Source organism: Oncorhynchus kisutch, unplaced genomic scaffold (assembly GCF_002021735.2).
Source record: "Oncorhynchus kisutch isolate 150728-3 unplaced genomic scaffold, Okis_V2 scaffold2905, whole genome shotgun sequence".
NCBI lineage: Eukaryota > Metazoa > Chordata > Actinopteri > Salmoniformes > Salmonidae > Oncorhynchus > Oncorhynchus kisutch.
The window spans coordinates 592,739-607,291 of record NW_022264850.1 but is presented as its reverse complement, the minus strand read 5'-3'; the positions used below and the strand labels follow the sequence as shown (position 1 = coordinate 607,291).

General features: G+C 42.7%; 1 protein-coding gene across 1 annotated transcript in view; it reads left to right on the top strand.

The window, feature by feature from the left end:
• Nucleotides 1-14,553, top strand: part of ppl (periplakin) — a 64,026-nt gene that overhangs the window by 6,193 nt on the left and 43,280 nt on the right. Inside the window, exons 2-3 of the mRNA XM_031819958.1 lie at nucleotides 12,482-12,581; nucleotides 12,919-13,073. Of these exons, the coding sequence (XP_031675818.1) occupies nucleotides 12,482-12,581; nucleotides 12,919-13,073 (255 nt within the window). The remainder of the gene's footprint in view (nucleotides 1-12,481; nucleotides 12,582-12,918; nucleotides 13,074-14,553) is intronic.

The following is a 14,553-nucleotide window of genomic DNA, read 5'->3' as shown; positions in this document are numbered from 1 at the left end:
GGTCACATAAGCAAACAGTTGTACATTTCTGCTATTAGAACACCTGTCTACTAACGCTATACATATCTGGGTGGCAGCGTAGCCTAGTGGTTAGAGCGATGGACTAGTAACCCAAAGGTTGCAAGTTCAAATCCCCGAGCTGACAAGGTCGGTCTGCCCCTGAACAAGGCAGTTAACGTCCCCCCATCCACTCCTCCATCCACCTCCACTCCTCCATCCATCCACCGCCACCCACCCACCCCCACTCCTCCATCCACCCCCACCCACCCCCACTCCTCCATCCACCCCCACTCCTCCATCCACCCCCACTCCTCCATCCATGTCCCTACAGCTAGTTCTGTCCTCAGCAGGACATTAGAATCAGGATCAACACTGTTCCTAGGCCGTCATTGAAAATAAGAATTTGTTCTTAACTGACTTGCCTAGTTAAATAAAAGGTCAAATAAATAAAAATCTATGACTTTCTAGTACTGTCTATTTCTATGTGCCTGAAGCTGGAAATAGATCTTATTCAGATTGATTTATCACACACCAAGTCCATACAACAGTGAGATCTTATTCAGATTGATTTATCACACACCAAGTCCATACAACAGTGAGATCTTATTCAGATAGGCTGATCACATACCAGCTCTGGGTTCAAATCCTTTCATATCCTCTTTCTGGGCTTGATTGAGCTTGCCTGGCGCAATGGATCCAATAGAATATGAAATCGTCACAAACGACCCAACCCTGTTCATCTGGCACCCCGGGCAGGCGAAAGCAAACGCTGAAAGTGTTTCAAGTATTTTGTAAAGCATTTGAACCCAAGTCTGCTATGTGATAAATCAACCTGTCTGAATAAGACCACACCATTATATAGTCTTGATCAGAACCCCAGTCCAATACCCAGCTTCAGGCACGTAGAAATAGACACTACTATCGATAGATGTGTATAACCAACAGGTGTTCTAATATCAAACAATATAAAACTCTTACTCTTCAATGCACTCATCACCTCATCACTTCAGGCTGCGGGTTATTTAAAGATCATTCTCTGTTACATAAAGGAGAATAGAACCTGTTGGGCCAGTTCTGGAGGAGAAGAAGAAGAAGCACCTTCTGGAGATGACAGACTACAACAATACTCTACAACTAGTTCTGTCCTCAGGAGGACATCACAACCAGGATCAACACTGTGCTACAACTAGTTCTGTCCTCAGGAGGACATCATAACCAGGATCAACACTGTGCTACAACTAGTTCTGTCCTCAGGAGGACATCAAAACCAGGATCAACACTGTGCTACAACTAGTTCTGTCCTCAGGAGGACATCACAACCAGGATCAACACTGTGCTACAACTAGTTCTGTCCTCAGGAGGACATCACAACCAGGATCAACACTGCTACAACTAGTTCTGTCCTCAGGAGGACATCACAACCAGGATCAACACTGCTACAACTAGTTCTGTCCTCAGGAGGACATCATAACCAGGATCAACACTGTGCTACAACTAGTTCTGTCCTCAGGAGGACATCACAACCAGGATCAACACTGTGCTACAACTAGTTCTGTCCTCAGGAGGACATCATAACCAGGTTCAACACTGTGCTACAACTAGTTCTGTCCTCAGGAGGACATCATAACCAGGATCAACACTGTGCTACAACTAGTTCTGTCCTCAGGAGGACATCACAACCAGGATCAACACTGTGCTACAACTAGTTTTGTCCTCAGGAGGACATCATAACCAGGATCAACACTGTGCTACAACTAGTTCTGTCCTCAGGAGGACATCATAACCAGGATCAACACTGTGCTACAACTCGTTCTGTCCTCAGGAGGACATCACAACCAGGATCAACACTGTGCTACAACTAGTTCTGTCCTCAGGAGGACATCACAACCAGGATCAACACTGTGCTACAACTAGTTCTGTCCTCAGGAGGACATCATAACCAGGATCAACACTGTGCTACAACTAGTTCTGTCCTCAGGAGGACATCATAACCAGGATCAACACTGTGCTACAACTAGTTCTGTCCTCAGGAGGACATCATAACCAGGAACAACACTGTGCTACAACTAGTTCTGTCCTCAGGAGGACATCATAACCAGGATCAACACTGTGCTACAACTCGTTCTGTCCTCAGGAGGACATCACAACCAGGATCAACACTGTGCTACAACTAGTTCTGTCCTCAGGAGGACATCATAACCAGGATCAACACTGTGCAATCATGATCAACGAGAGTGGAATTGGCAAGTGGTACCGGAGTGCCAAGTCTTGGACAAAAAGGCTTCTCAACAGTTTTTACCCCCAAGCCATAAGACTCCTGAACAGGTTGAATTACTATTTGCATTGTGTGCCCCCCCCCCAACCCCTATTTTACACTGCTGTTACTCTCTGTTGATCATATATGCTTAGTCACTTTAATTATACATTCATGTACATACTACCTCAATTAGACCAACTAACCGGTGCTCCCGCACATTGGTTAACCAGGCTATCTGCATTGTGTCCAACCACCTGCCAATCTCTCTTTTACGCTACTGCTACTCTCTGTTCATCATATTTGCATAGTCACTTTAACCAGATCTACATACTACCTCAATCAGCCTGACTAACCAGGGCCTGTATATCGCCTCTCTACTGTATACAGCCTCTCTACTGTATATAGCCTCTCTACTGTATATAGCCTCACTACTGTATATAGCCTCTACTGTATAGAGCCTCTCTACTGTATAGAGCCTCTCTACTGTATAGAGCCTCTCTACTGTATATAGCCTCTACTGTATATAGCCTCTCTACTGTATATAGCCTCACTACTGTATATAGCCTCTCTACTGTGTATAGCTTCACTATTGTATATAGCCTCGCTACTGTATATAGCCTCACTACTGGATATAGCCTCACTACTGGATATAGCCTCTCTACTGTGTATAGCCTCACTACTGTATATAGCCTCACTACTGTATACAGCCCCTCTAATGTATATAGCCTCACTACTGTATACAGCCCCTCTACTGTATACAGCCCCTCTACTGTATATAGCCTCTCTACTGTATAGAGCCTTTCTACTGTATATAGCCTCGCTACTGTATATAGCCTCTACTGTATAGAGCCCCTCTACTGTATAGAGCCTCTCTACTGTATATAGCCTCTCTACTGTATATAGCCTCTCTACTGTATATAGCCTCTACTGTATATAGCCTCTCTACTGTATATAGCCTCTCTACTGTATATAGCCTCTCTACTGTATATAGCCCCTCTACTGTATATAGCCTCTACTGTATATAGCCTCTCTACTGTATATAGCCTCTCTACTGTATATATCCTCTACTGTATATAGCCTCTCTACTGTATATAGCCTCTCTACTGTATATAGCCTCTACTGTATATAGCCTCTCTCCTGTATATAGCCTCTACTGTATATAGCCTCTCTACTGTATATAGCCTCTACTGTATATAGCCTCTCTACTGTATATAGCCTCTCTACTGTATAGAGCCTCTCTACTGTATATTGTACTGTATACTGTATATAGCCTCTACTGTATATAGCCTCTCTACTGTATATAGCCTCTACTGTATATAGCCTCTCTACTGTATATAGCCTCTCTACTGTATAGAGCCTCTCTACTGTATATTGTACTGTATACTGTATATAGCCTCTACTGTATATAGCCTCTCTACTGTATATAGCCTCTACTGTATATAGCCTCTCTACTGTATATAGCCTCTACTGTATATAGCCTCTCTACTGTATATAGCCTCTACTGTATATAGTCTCTCTACTGTATATAGCCTCTCTACTGTATATAGCCTCTACTGTATATAGCCTCTACTGTATATAGCCTCTCTACTGTATATAGCCTCTCTACTGTATAGAGCCTCTCTACTGTATATTGTACTGTATACTGTATATAGCCTCTACTGTATATAGCCTCTCTACTGTATATAGCCTCTACTGTATATAGCCTCTCTACTGTATATAGCCTCTACTGTATATAGCCTCTCTACTGTATATAGCCTCTACTGTATATAGCCTCTCTACTGTATATAGCCTCTCTACTGTATATAGCCTCTACTGTATATAGCCTCTACTGTATATAGCCTCTCTACTGTATATAGCCTCTACTGTATAGAGCCTCTCTACTGTATATAGCCTCTCTACTGTATATAGCCTCTACTGTATATAGCCTCTACTGTATATAGCCTCTACTGTATATAGCCTCTACTGTATATAGCCTCTCTACTGTATATAGCCTCTACTGTATATAGCCTCTACTGTATATAGCCTCTACTGTATATAGCCTCTCTACTGTATATAGCCTCTCTACTGTATATAGCCTCTACTGTATATAGCCTCTCTACTGTATATAGCCTCTCTACTGTATATAGCCTCTCTACTGTATATAGCCCCTCTACTGTATATAGCCTCTCTACTGTATATAGCCTCTCTACTGTATATAGCCTCACTACTGTATATAGCCTCTCTACTGTATATAGCCCCTCTACTGTATATAGCCTCTCTACTGTATATAGCCTTTCTACTGTATATAGCCTCTCTACTGTATATAGCCCCTCTACTGTATATAGCCTCTCTACTGTATATAGCCTCACTACTGTATATAGCCTCTCTACTGTATATAGCCCCTCTACTGTATATAGCCTCTACTGTATATAGCCTCTCTACTGTATATAGCCTCTCTACTGTATATAGCCTCTACTGTATAGAGCCTCTACTGTATATAGCCTCTCTACTGTATATAGCCTCTACTGTATAGAGCCTCTACTGTATATAGCCTCTACTGTATATAGCCTCTCTACTGTATATAGCCTCTCTACTGTATATAGCCTCTACTGTATATAGCCTCTCTACTGTATATAGCCTCTACTGTATATAGCCTCTACTGTATATAGCCTCTCTACTGTATATAGCCTCTACTGTATAGAGCCTCTACTGTATATAGCCTCTACTGTATATAGCCTCTACTGTATATAGCCTCTACTGTATATAGCCTCTACTGTATAGAGCCTTTACTGTATATAGCCTCTACTGTATATAGCCTCTCTACTGTATATAGCCTCTACTGTATATAGCCTCTACTGTATATAGCCTCTCTACTGTATATAGCCTCTCTACTGTATATAGCCTCTACTGTATATAGCCTCTACTGTATATAGCCTCTACTGTATATAGCCTCTACTGTATATAGCCTCTACTGTATATAGCCTCTCTACTGTATATAGCCTCTACTGTATATAGCCTCTACTGTATATAGCCTCTACTGTATATAGCCTCTACTGTATATAGCCTCTCTACTGTATATAGTCTCTACTGTATATAGCCTCTACTGTATATAGCCTCTACTGTATATAGCTCTCTACTGTATATAGCCTCTACTGTATATAGCCTCTACTGTATATAGCCTCTACTGTATATAGCCTCTACTGTATATAGCCTCTCTACTGTATATAGCCTCTACTGTATATAGCCTCTACTGTATATAGCCTCTCTACTGTATATAGCCTCTACTGTATATAGCCTCTACTGTATATAGCCTCTACTGTATATAGCCTCTCTACTGTATATAGCCTCTACTGTATATAGCCTCTACTGTATATAGCCTCTCTACTGTATATAGCCTCTACTGTATATAGCCTCTACTGTATATAGCCTCTACTGTATATAGCCTCTCTACTGTATATAGCCTCTCTACTGTATATAGCCTCTACTGTATATAGCCTCTACTGTATATAGCCTCTACTGTATATAGCCTCTACTGTATATAGCCTCTCTACTGTATATAGCCCCTCTACTGTATATAGCCTCTACTGTTATCATTCACTGTTATTTACTGTTTTTTATTTCCTTATTTATCTATTGTTTACCTAATACCTATTTTCTTTACTTAGAAATTGCCTGTTGTAAGTAAGCATTTCACTGTAAGGTCTACCTACACCTGTTGTATTCAGCATTTCACTGTAAGGTCTACCTACACCTGTTGTATTCAGCATTTCACTGTAAGGTCTACCTACACCTGTTGTATTCAGCATTTCACTGTAAGGTCTACCTACACCTGTTGTATTCAGCATTTCACTGTAAGGTCTACCTACACCTGTTGTATTCAGCATTTCACTGTAAGGTCTACCTACACCTGTTGTATTCAGCATTTCACTGTAAGGTCTACCTACACCTGTTGTATTCAGCATTTCACTGTAAGGTCTACCTACACCTGTTGTATTCAGCATTTCACTGTAAGGTCTACCTACACCTGTTGTATTCAGCATTTCACTGTAAGGTCTACCTACACCTGTTGTATTCGGCATTTCACTGTAAGGTCTACCTACACCTGTTGTATTCAGCATTTCACTGTAAGGTCTACCTACACCTGTTGTATTCAGCATTTCACTGTAAGGTCTACCTACACCTGTTGTATTCAGCATTTCACTGTAAGGTCTACCTACACCTGTTGTATTCAGCATTTCACTGTAAGGTCTACCTACACCTGTTGTATTCAGCATTTCACTGTAAGGTCTACCTACACCTGTTGTATTCAGCATTTCACTGTAAGGTCTACCTACACCTGTTGTATTCAGCATTTCACTGTAAGGTCTACCTACACCTGTTGTATTCGGCATTTCACTGTAAGGTCTACCTACACCTGTTGTATTCAGCATTTCACTGTAAGGTCTACCTACACCTGTTGTATTCAGCATTTCACTGTAAGGTCTACCTACACCTGTTGTATTCAGCATTTCACTGTAAGGTCTACCTACACCTGTTGTATTCAGCATTTCACTGTAAGGTCTACCTACACCTGTTGTATTCAGCATTTCACTGTAAGGTCTACCTACACCTGTTGTATTCAGCATTTCACTGTAAGGTCTACCTACACCTGTTGTATTCGGCATTTCACTGTAAGGTCTACCTACACCTGTTGTATTCAGCATTTCACTGTAAGGTCTACCTACACCTGTTGTATTCGGCGTACGTGACAAATAAAGTTTGATTTGATTGATGTACCATCAGAATGTGGTTTACTGGTTGATGGCACTTCACCAACTCCTCCATCAATGACAGCAGGCTCCCATGAGAGAGGAGTGAGTCACGAACTGGACTGCTTCCAATGACAAGATGAATGTATGCTGTTGAGTCCAATCATGTTTCATCATGTCTTCTCTTCAATAGAGAGTTGGTGTGTGTGTGTGTGTGTGTGTGTGTGTGTGTGTGTGTGTGTGTGTGTGTGTGTGTGTGTGTGTGTGGGGTAGAGGTCGACCGACTATGATGTTTCAACACCGACACAGATTATTGGAGGACCAAAAAAAGCCGATACCGATTAATCGGACGATTTTTAATTTAAAAAAAAATATTATTATGTATTTGTAATAATGACAATTACAACAATACTGAATGAACACTTATTTTAGCTTAATATAATACATCAATAAAATCAACTTATCCTCAAATAAATAATGAAACATGTTCAATTTGGTTTTGGTTGAAATAATACAAAAAACACAGTGTTGGAGAAGAAAGTAAAAGTGCAATATGTGCCGTGTAAGAAAGCTAACGTTTCAGTTCCTTGCTCAGAACATGAGAACATATGAAAGCTGGTGGTTCCTTTTAACATGAGTCTTCAATATTCCCAGGTAATAAGTTTTAGGTTATAGGAATTATAGTACTATTTCTCTCTATACGATGTGTATTTCATAAACCTTTGACTATTGGATGTTCTTATAGGCACTTTAGTATTACCAGTGTAACAGTATAGCTTCTGTCCCTCTCCTCGCTCCTACCTGGGCTCGAACCAGGAACACATCGACAACAGCCACCCTCAAAGCAGCGTTACCCATGCAGAGCAAGGGGAACAACTACTCCAAGTCTCAGAGCGAGTGACGTTTGAAACGCTATTAGCGCACCCCGCTAACTAGCTAGCCATTTCACATCGGTTACACCAGTCTAATCTCGGGAGTACGTTTTTTTGTTAGGAATAAATGGACTTCATACAGTTCTCAACGAGCCAGGCGGCCCAAACTGCTGCATATACCCTGACTGCTTGCACAGAACGCAAGAGAAATCACACAATTTCCCTAGTTATAAGAAATTCATGTTAGCAGGCTATATTAACTAAATATGCAGGTTTAATAATATATACTTGTGTATTGATTTTAAAGAAAGGCATTGATGTTTATGGTTAGGTACATTGGTGCAATGACAGTGCTTTTTTCGCAAATGCGCTTGTTAAATCATCACCCGTTTGTCGAAGTAGGCTGCGATTCAATGAGAAATTAACAGGCACCGCATCGATTATATGCAACGCAGGACACGCTACATAACTACACATGATTGATGATGTTACTAGTTTAACTAGTGATTATGTTAATATTGATAATTTTTTATAAGATAAGTTTAATGCTAGCTAGCAACTTACCTTGGCTTCTTGCTGCCCTCGCGTAACAGCTAGTCAGCCTGCCACGCAGTCTCCTCTTGGAGTGCAATGTAAGACAGGTGGTTAGAGCGTTGGACTAGTAACCGGAAGATTGCAAACACGAATCGGCCATTCCGATTAATCGGTCGACCTCTAGTGTGAAGTATTGTATGAAAAGCAAAGATGATTACAGTATGATCTAAGAACCGTGTCGCAGAAGGAACGTTGTGTGTTCTGGAATGTCTCCTGTCTGCATGGTGTTCTGAACAGAGCTCAGTGGTTAGTGTGATGGGCTGGGTGTTCTGAACAGAGCTCAGGGGTTAGTGTGATGGGCTGGGTGTTCTGGAATGTCTCCTGTCTGCATGGTGTTCTGAACAGAGCTCAGGGGTTAGTGTGATGGGCTGGGTGTTCTGAACAGAGCTCAGGGGTTAGTGTGATGGGCTGGGTGTTCTGAACAGAGCTCAGGGGTTAGTGTGATGGGCTGGGTGTTCTGAACAGAGCTCAGGGGTTAGTGTGATGGGCTGGGTGTTCTGAACAGAGCTCAGGGGTTGGTGTGATGGGCTGGGTATTCTGGAATGTCTCCTCTCTGCATGGTGTTCTGAACAGAGCTCAGGGGTTAGTGTGATGGGCTGGGTGTTCTGGAATGTCTCCTCTCTGCATGGTGTTCTGAACAGAGCTCAGGGGTTAGTGTGATGGGCTGGGTGTTCTGGAATGTCTCCTGTCTGCATGGTGTTCTGGACAGAGCTCAGGGGTTAGTGTGATGGGCTGGGTATTCTGGAATGTCTCCTGTCTGCATGGTGTTCTGAACAGAGCTTGGGGGTTGGTGTGATGGGCTGGGTGTTCTGAACAGAGCTCAGGGGTTAGTGTGATGGGCTGGAAGATCAGCAGGTGTTCCATTTTAAACTCACAGGTAAACAGACTGGAGACACGTTTTCTGACACACAAAGCTTTTTATAGAAAACACTTCTAATATTAGCCGGGGTATCAGTCTGTCTCTGCTTTAGTAATCTAGTTGCTGTTGTTGTTGGGCAAGGAAAAGATGGTAGCATTGATGAGTGAAGAATAGTAATGTACTTAGTGCCCAAGCTATATACTGTAGTCTCTTGTTGCCTCCACTGCAGTACTTCTAGGTTATATGAGCCAATGTGTTTTATTTAATGAATTACACTGAGTATGAACAAAGGTGTGTTTTAATGTCAATGTTTTCCACAGTACTATGCAGACAGTGTGTCAGATTAGACAATGGTGTTACTGTCCTGGTCTGGCGATGGGCCTGATTTACAGGCCTCTACTGGTAGCTTCAGCAACATTTATCTTACCGTGGGGTAGATGTCAATAGTCTCCCTTCATCTGTACAGATCTGACCCGGTCAGATCGGAATCCTGCACAAGATCACTGACAGGAAGAAAGATGGTGGATGCCTCATGGAATACTCACATCGGTGTAGATAAAGGAGAGGAAGCTACTAGACTATTGAGATTAAGGAGAGGAGATGAGGAGACAAGGAGAGGAAGCTTCTAGACTATTGAGATTAAGGAGAGGAGATGAGGAGAGGAAACAAGGAGAGGAAGCTACTAGCCTATTGAGATTAAGGAGAGGAAGCTACTAGCCTATTGAGATGAAGGAGAGGAAGCTACTAGCCTATTGAGATGAAGGAGAGGAGATGAGGAGAGGAGACAAGGAGAGGAAGCTTCTAGACTATTGAGATTAAGGAGAGGAGATGAGGAGAGGAAACAAGGAGAGGAAGCTACTAGCCTATTGAGATGAAGGAGAAGAGATGAGAAGAGGAAGCTACTAGACTATTGAGATGAAGGAGAGGAGATGAGGAGAGGAAGCTATTAGTATAGTGAGATGAAGGAGAGGAGATGAGGAGAGGAAGCTACTAGACTATTGAGATGAAGGAGAGGAGATGAGGAGAGGAAGCTACTAGACTATTGAGATGAAGGAGAGGAGATGAGGAGAGGAAGCTATTAGTATAGTGAGATGAAGGAGAGGAGATGAGGAGAGGAAGCTATTAATATAGTGAAATGAAGGAGAGGAGATGAGGAGAGGAAGCTATTAGTATAGTGAGATGAAGGAGAGGAGATGAGGAGAGGAAGCTATTAATATAGTGAGATGAAGGAGAGGAGATGAGGAAGTTATTAGTCTATTTTAATGAAGGCGAGGAAACTACTAGACTATTGAGATGCAGCCCATGTCATCTGACCCGTGGGAGATGTGCAGCGGGGAGCTTTCAGGTTCATTCAGGGTTAGCAGACACGGCAGGCAGACGGTGAAGTGGACGACAAGGCAAGTGCACTTCATTCAGGGTTAGCAGACACGGCAGGCAGACGGTGAAGTGAGGGCAAGGCAAGTGCACTTCATTCAGGGTTAGCAGACACGGCAGGCAGACGGTGAAGTGAGGGCAAGGCAAGTGCACTTCATTCAGGGTTAGCAGACACGGCAGGCAGACGGTGAAGTGGACGACAAGGCAAGTGCACTTCATTCAGTCACTCATCTGATTACCTCCCTAATGACAGCTACCATTTTAAGCATCCCTGCTGAAGAGCTGTGTTAATCCTGACTGAGTCTGTTACTAAGATGAAGACTGGAGCTTAGTTACTGACTGGATCCATCTTTCATTCATAACAGTCTGAAGAGTTGATTTATCCCTCAGTCGACGTTAGCATGTCAAAGTTAACATTTTTTGTTAAAGTTTAAAGCTACAGTCCTCGATTGGGGAAAGCATCAACGTAGGGTCCTGTTTACTTGTGTAGGCCCACATTATGAGGCCCAGTTTTAATGTTCTGTTGCGCAAGGTCATTTTGTACTATTTTGTACAGAACGCATTTTTCATTTTGTACTACATTTTGAACAGAACGCACAGATGGTCTCTAACGGTTTCCAGAGAGATACGGTCACTGCAGACTCTTTCCTTTTAAAGGCATCGTTCACCCAACTGAACTATCCCTGTAACCTAACAGTGGTCTTTCTGTAACAGAACTCATCAGATGGTCTGATGTAGAACTAACTGGGGTCTTCTCCCCTTAGAGTGTCTGTATGTAGAACTAACTGGTGTCTTCTCCCCTGAGAGGGTCTGGATGTAGAACTAACTGGTGTCTTCTCCCCTGAGAGGGTCTGTATGTAGAACTAACTGGTGTCTTCTCCCCTCAGATCATCTGTATGTAGAACTAACTGGTGTCTTCTTCCCTCAGATGGTCTGTATGTAGAACTAACTGGTGTCTTCTCCCCTCAGAGGGTCTGTATGTAGAACTAACTGGTGTCTTCTCCCCTTAGAGGGTCTGTATGTAGAACTAACTGGTGTCTTCTCCCCTTAGAGGGTCTGTATGTAGAACTAACTGGTGTCTTCTCCCCTTAGAGGGTCTGTATGTAGAACTAACTGGTGTCTTCTCCCCTTAGAGGGTCTGTATGTAGAACTAACTGGTGTCTTCTCCCCTGAGAGGGTCTGTATGTAGAACTAACTGGTGTCTTCTCCCCTCAGATGGTCTGTATGTAGAACTAACTGGTGTCTTCTCCCCTTAGAGGGTCTGTATGTAGAACTAATTGGTGTCTTCTCCCCTCAGATGGTCTGTATGTAGAACTAACTGGTGTCTTCTCCCCTCAGATGGTCTGTATGTAGAACTAACTGGTGTCTTCTCCCCTTAGAGGGTCTGTATGTAGAACTAACTGGTGTCTTCTCCCCTGAGAGGGTCTGTATGGGGGGGGGGGGGTCACACTGTTCCCCATCATCCTTAGCAAACACAGCTGATTTTAAACTAATTGCGTTCTAAACTGAAGATGAAGATTAGTTGATTAGTGGAGTCAGGTGTGTTAGCTGGGGACAAAGTGTGACACCAATCAGGCCCCAGAAGACTGAAGATGTCCATCCCAGATCTAGAAGAACGCTTTGAAGAATGTTTTACGTGTAATGACAGTCATATATGGTTGTTTTGACCTACTTCGGTTGAATGCAACGACAGTCATATATGGTTGTTTTGACCTACTTCGGTTGATTGCAATGAATGTAAGTCGCTCTGTATAAGTTAAATTACTAAAATGTAACTGTTGTCACCTCCTCATTCCAGGGCGCCCTCCTCTGAGCTGTCTGCACTGATTGAGAAGCTGCAGAAGAACGCTGACAAGGTGGAGAAGCTCATCCTTGAGACGGAGCAGAACCTCAACAAGGTAAAGAACCGCATTACACAGAACCTCATAGAACCGTTTAGAACATCATAAAACCACACAGAACTGGATAGAATCTCAAAGATCATCATATAACATCGTAGAACCTCATAGAACTGCGTGGAACCGCATAGAACCTCAGAACTACATAGAACCTCAAAGAAACACACAGAACTTCATAGAACGTCACAGAACCTTCTGATACCTTTTGATAATGCAACAACAACATCCTATTGGTGGCTCTGGCAGACTGTTTGCATTATCCTAACTGGCTCTGTGTGGCTCTCAATGTCTTTGACAATATCATATGAAAACCTTTGACTGCTCTGTGTTGTATCAGGATGTGAGTAAGATCAACGAGGGCAAGCAGCCTCTGTACCAGGACGACACCAACAAGCGCATCCTAAGCTCTCTGGAGCTGCTGCAAGGCCTGGATGAGGACGCCGTTGACGCAAAACGCCTGCAGCACCCCCAGGCTGAGATGATTGATCAGGAGTGAGTTATATTATCTAGTAGATATACACTACACTAGATATACCTACTGTACCTGCAGCACCGCCAGGCTGAGATGATAGAGCAGGAGTTATATTATATAGTAGATATGTAGCACCGCCAGGCCTAGATGATAGAGCAGGAGTTATATTATATAGTAGATATGTAGCACCGCCAGGCCTAGATGATAGAGCAGGAGTTATATTATATAGTAGATATGCAGCACCGCCAGGCTGAGATGATAGAGCAGGAGGTATATTATATAGTAGATATGTAGCACCGCCAGGCTGAGATGATAGAGCAGGAGTTATATTATATAGTAGATATGTAGCACCGCCAGGCTGAGATGATAGAGCAGGAGTTATATTATATAGTAGATATGTAGCACCGCCAGGCCTAGATGATAGAGCAGGAGTTATATTATATAGTAGATATGCAGCACCGCCAGGCTGAGATGATAGAGCAGGAGGTATATTATATAGTAGATATGTAGCACCGCCAGGCTGAGATGATAGAGCAGGAGTTATATTATATAGTAGATATGTAGCACCGCCAGGCTGAGATGATAGAGCAGGAGTTATATTATATAGTAGATATGTAGCACCGCCAGGCCTAGATGATAGAGCAGGAGTTATATTATATAGTAGATATGTAGCACCGCCAGGCCTAGATGATAGAGCAGGAGTTATATTATATAGTAGATATGTAGCACCGCCAGGCTGAGATGATAGAGCAGGAGTTATATTATATAGTAGATATGTAGCACCGCCAGGCCTAGATGATAGAGCAGGAGTTATATTATATAGTAGATATGCAGCACCGCCAGGCCTAGATGATAGAGCAGGAGTTATATTATATAGTAGATATGTAGCACCGCCAGGCCTAGATGATAGAGCAGGAGTTATATTATATAGTAGATATGTAGCACCGCCAGGCCTAGATGATAGATCAGGAGTTATATTATATAGTAGATATGTAGCACCGCCAGGCCTAGATGATAGAGCAGGAGTTATATTATATAGTAGATATGTAGCACCGCCAGGCTGAGATGATAGAGCAGGAGTTATATTATATAGTAGATATGTAGCACCGCCAGGCCTAGATGATAGAGCAGGAGTTATATTATATAGTAGATATGTAGCACCGCCAGGCTGAGATGATAGAGCAGGAGTTATATTATATAGTAGATATGTAGCACCGCCAGGCCTAGATGATAGAGCAGGAGGTATATTATATAGTAGATATGTAGCACCGCCAGGCTGAGATGATAGAGCAGGAGTTATATTATATAGTAGATATGTAGCACCCCCAGGCCTAGATGATAGAGCAGGAGTTATATTATATAGTAGATATGTAGCACCGCCAGGCTGAGATGATAGAGCAGGAGTTATATTATATAGTAGATATGTAGCACCGCCAGGCCTAGATGATAGAGCAGGAGTTATATTATATAGTAGATATGTAGCACCGCCAGGCCTAGATG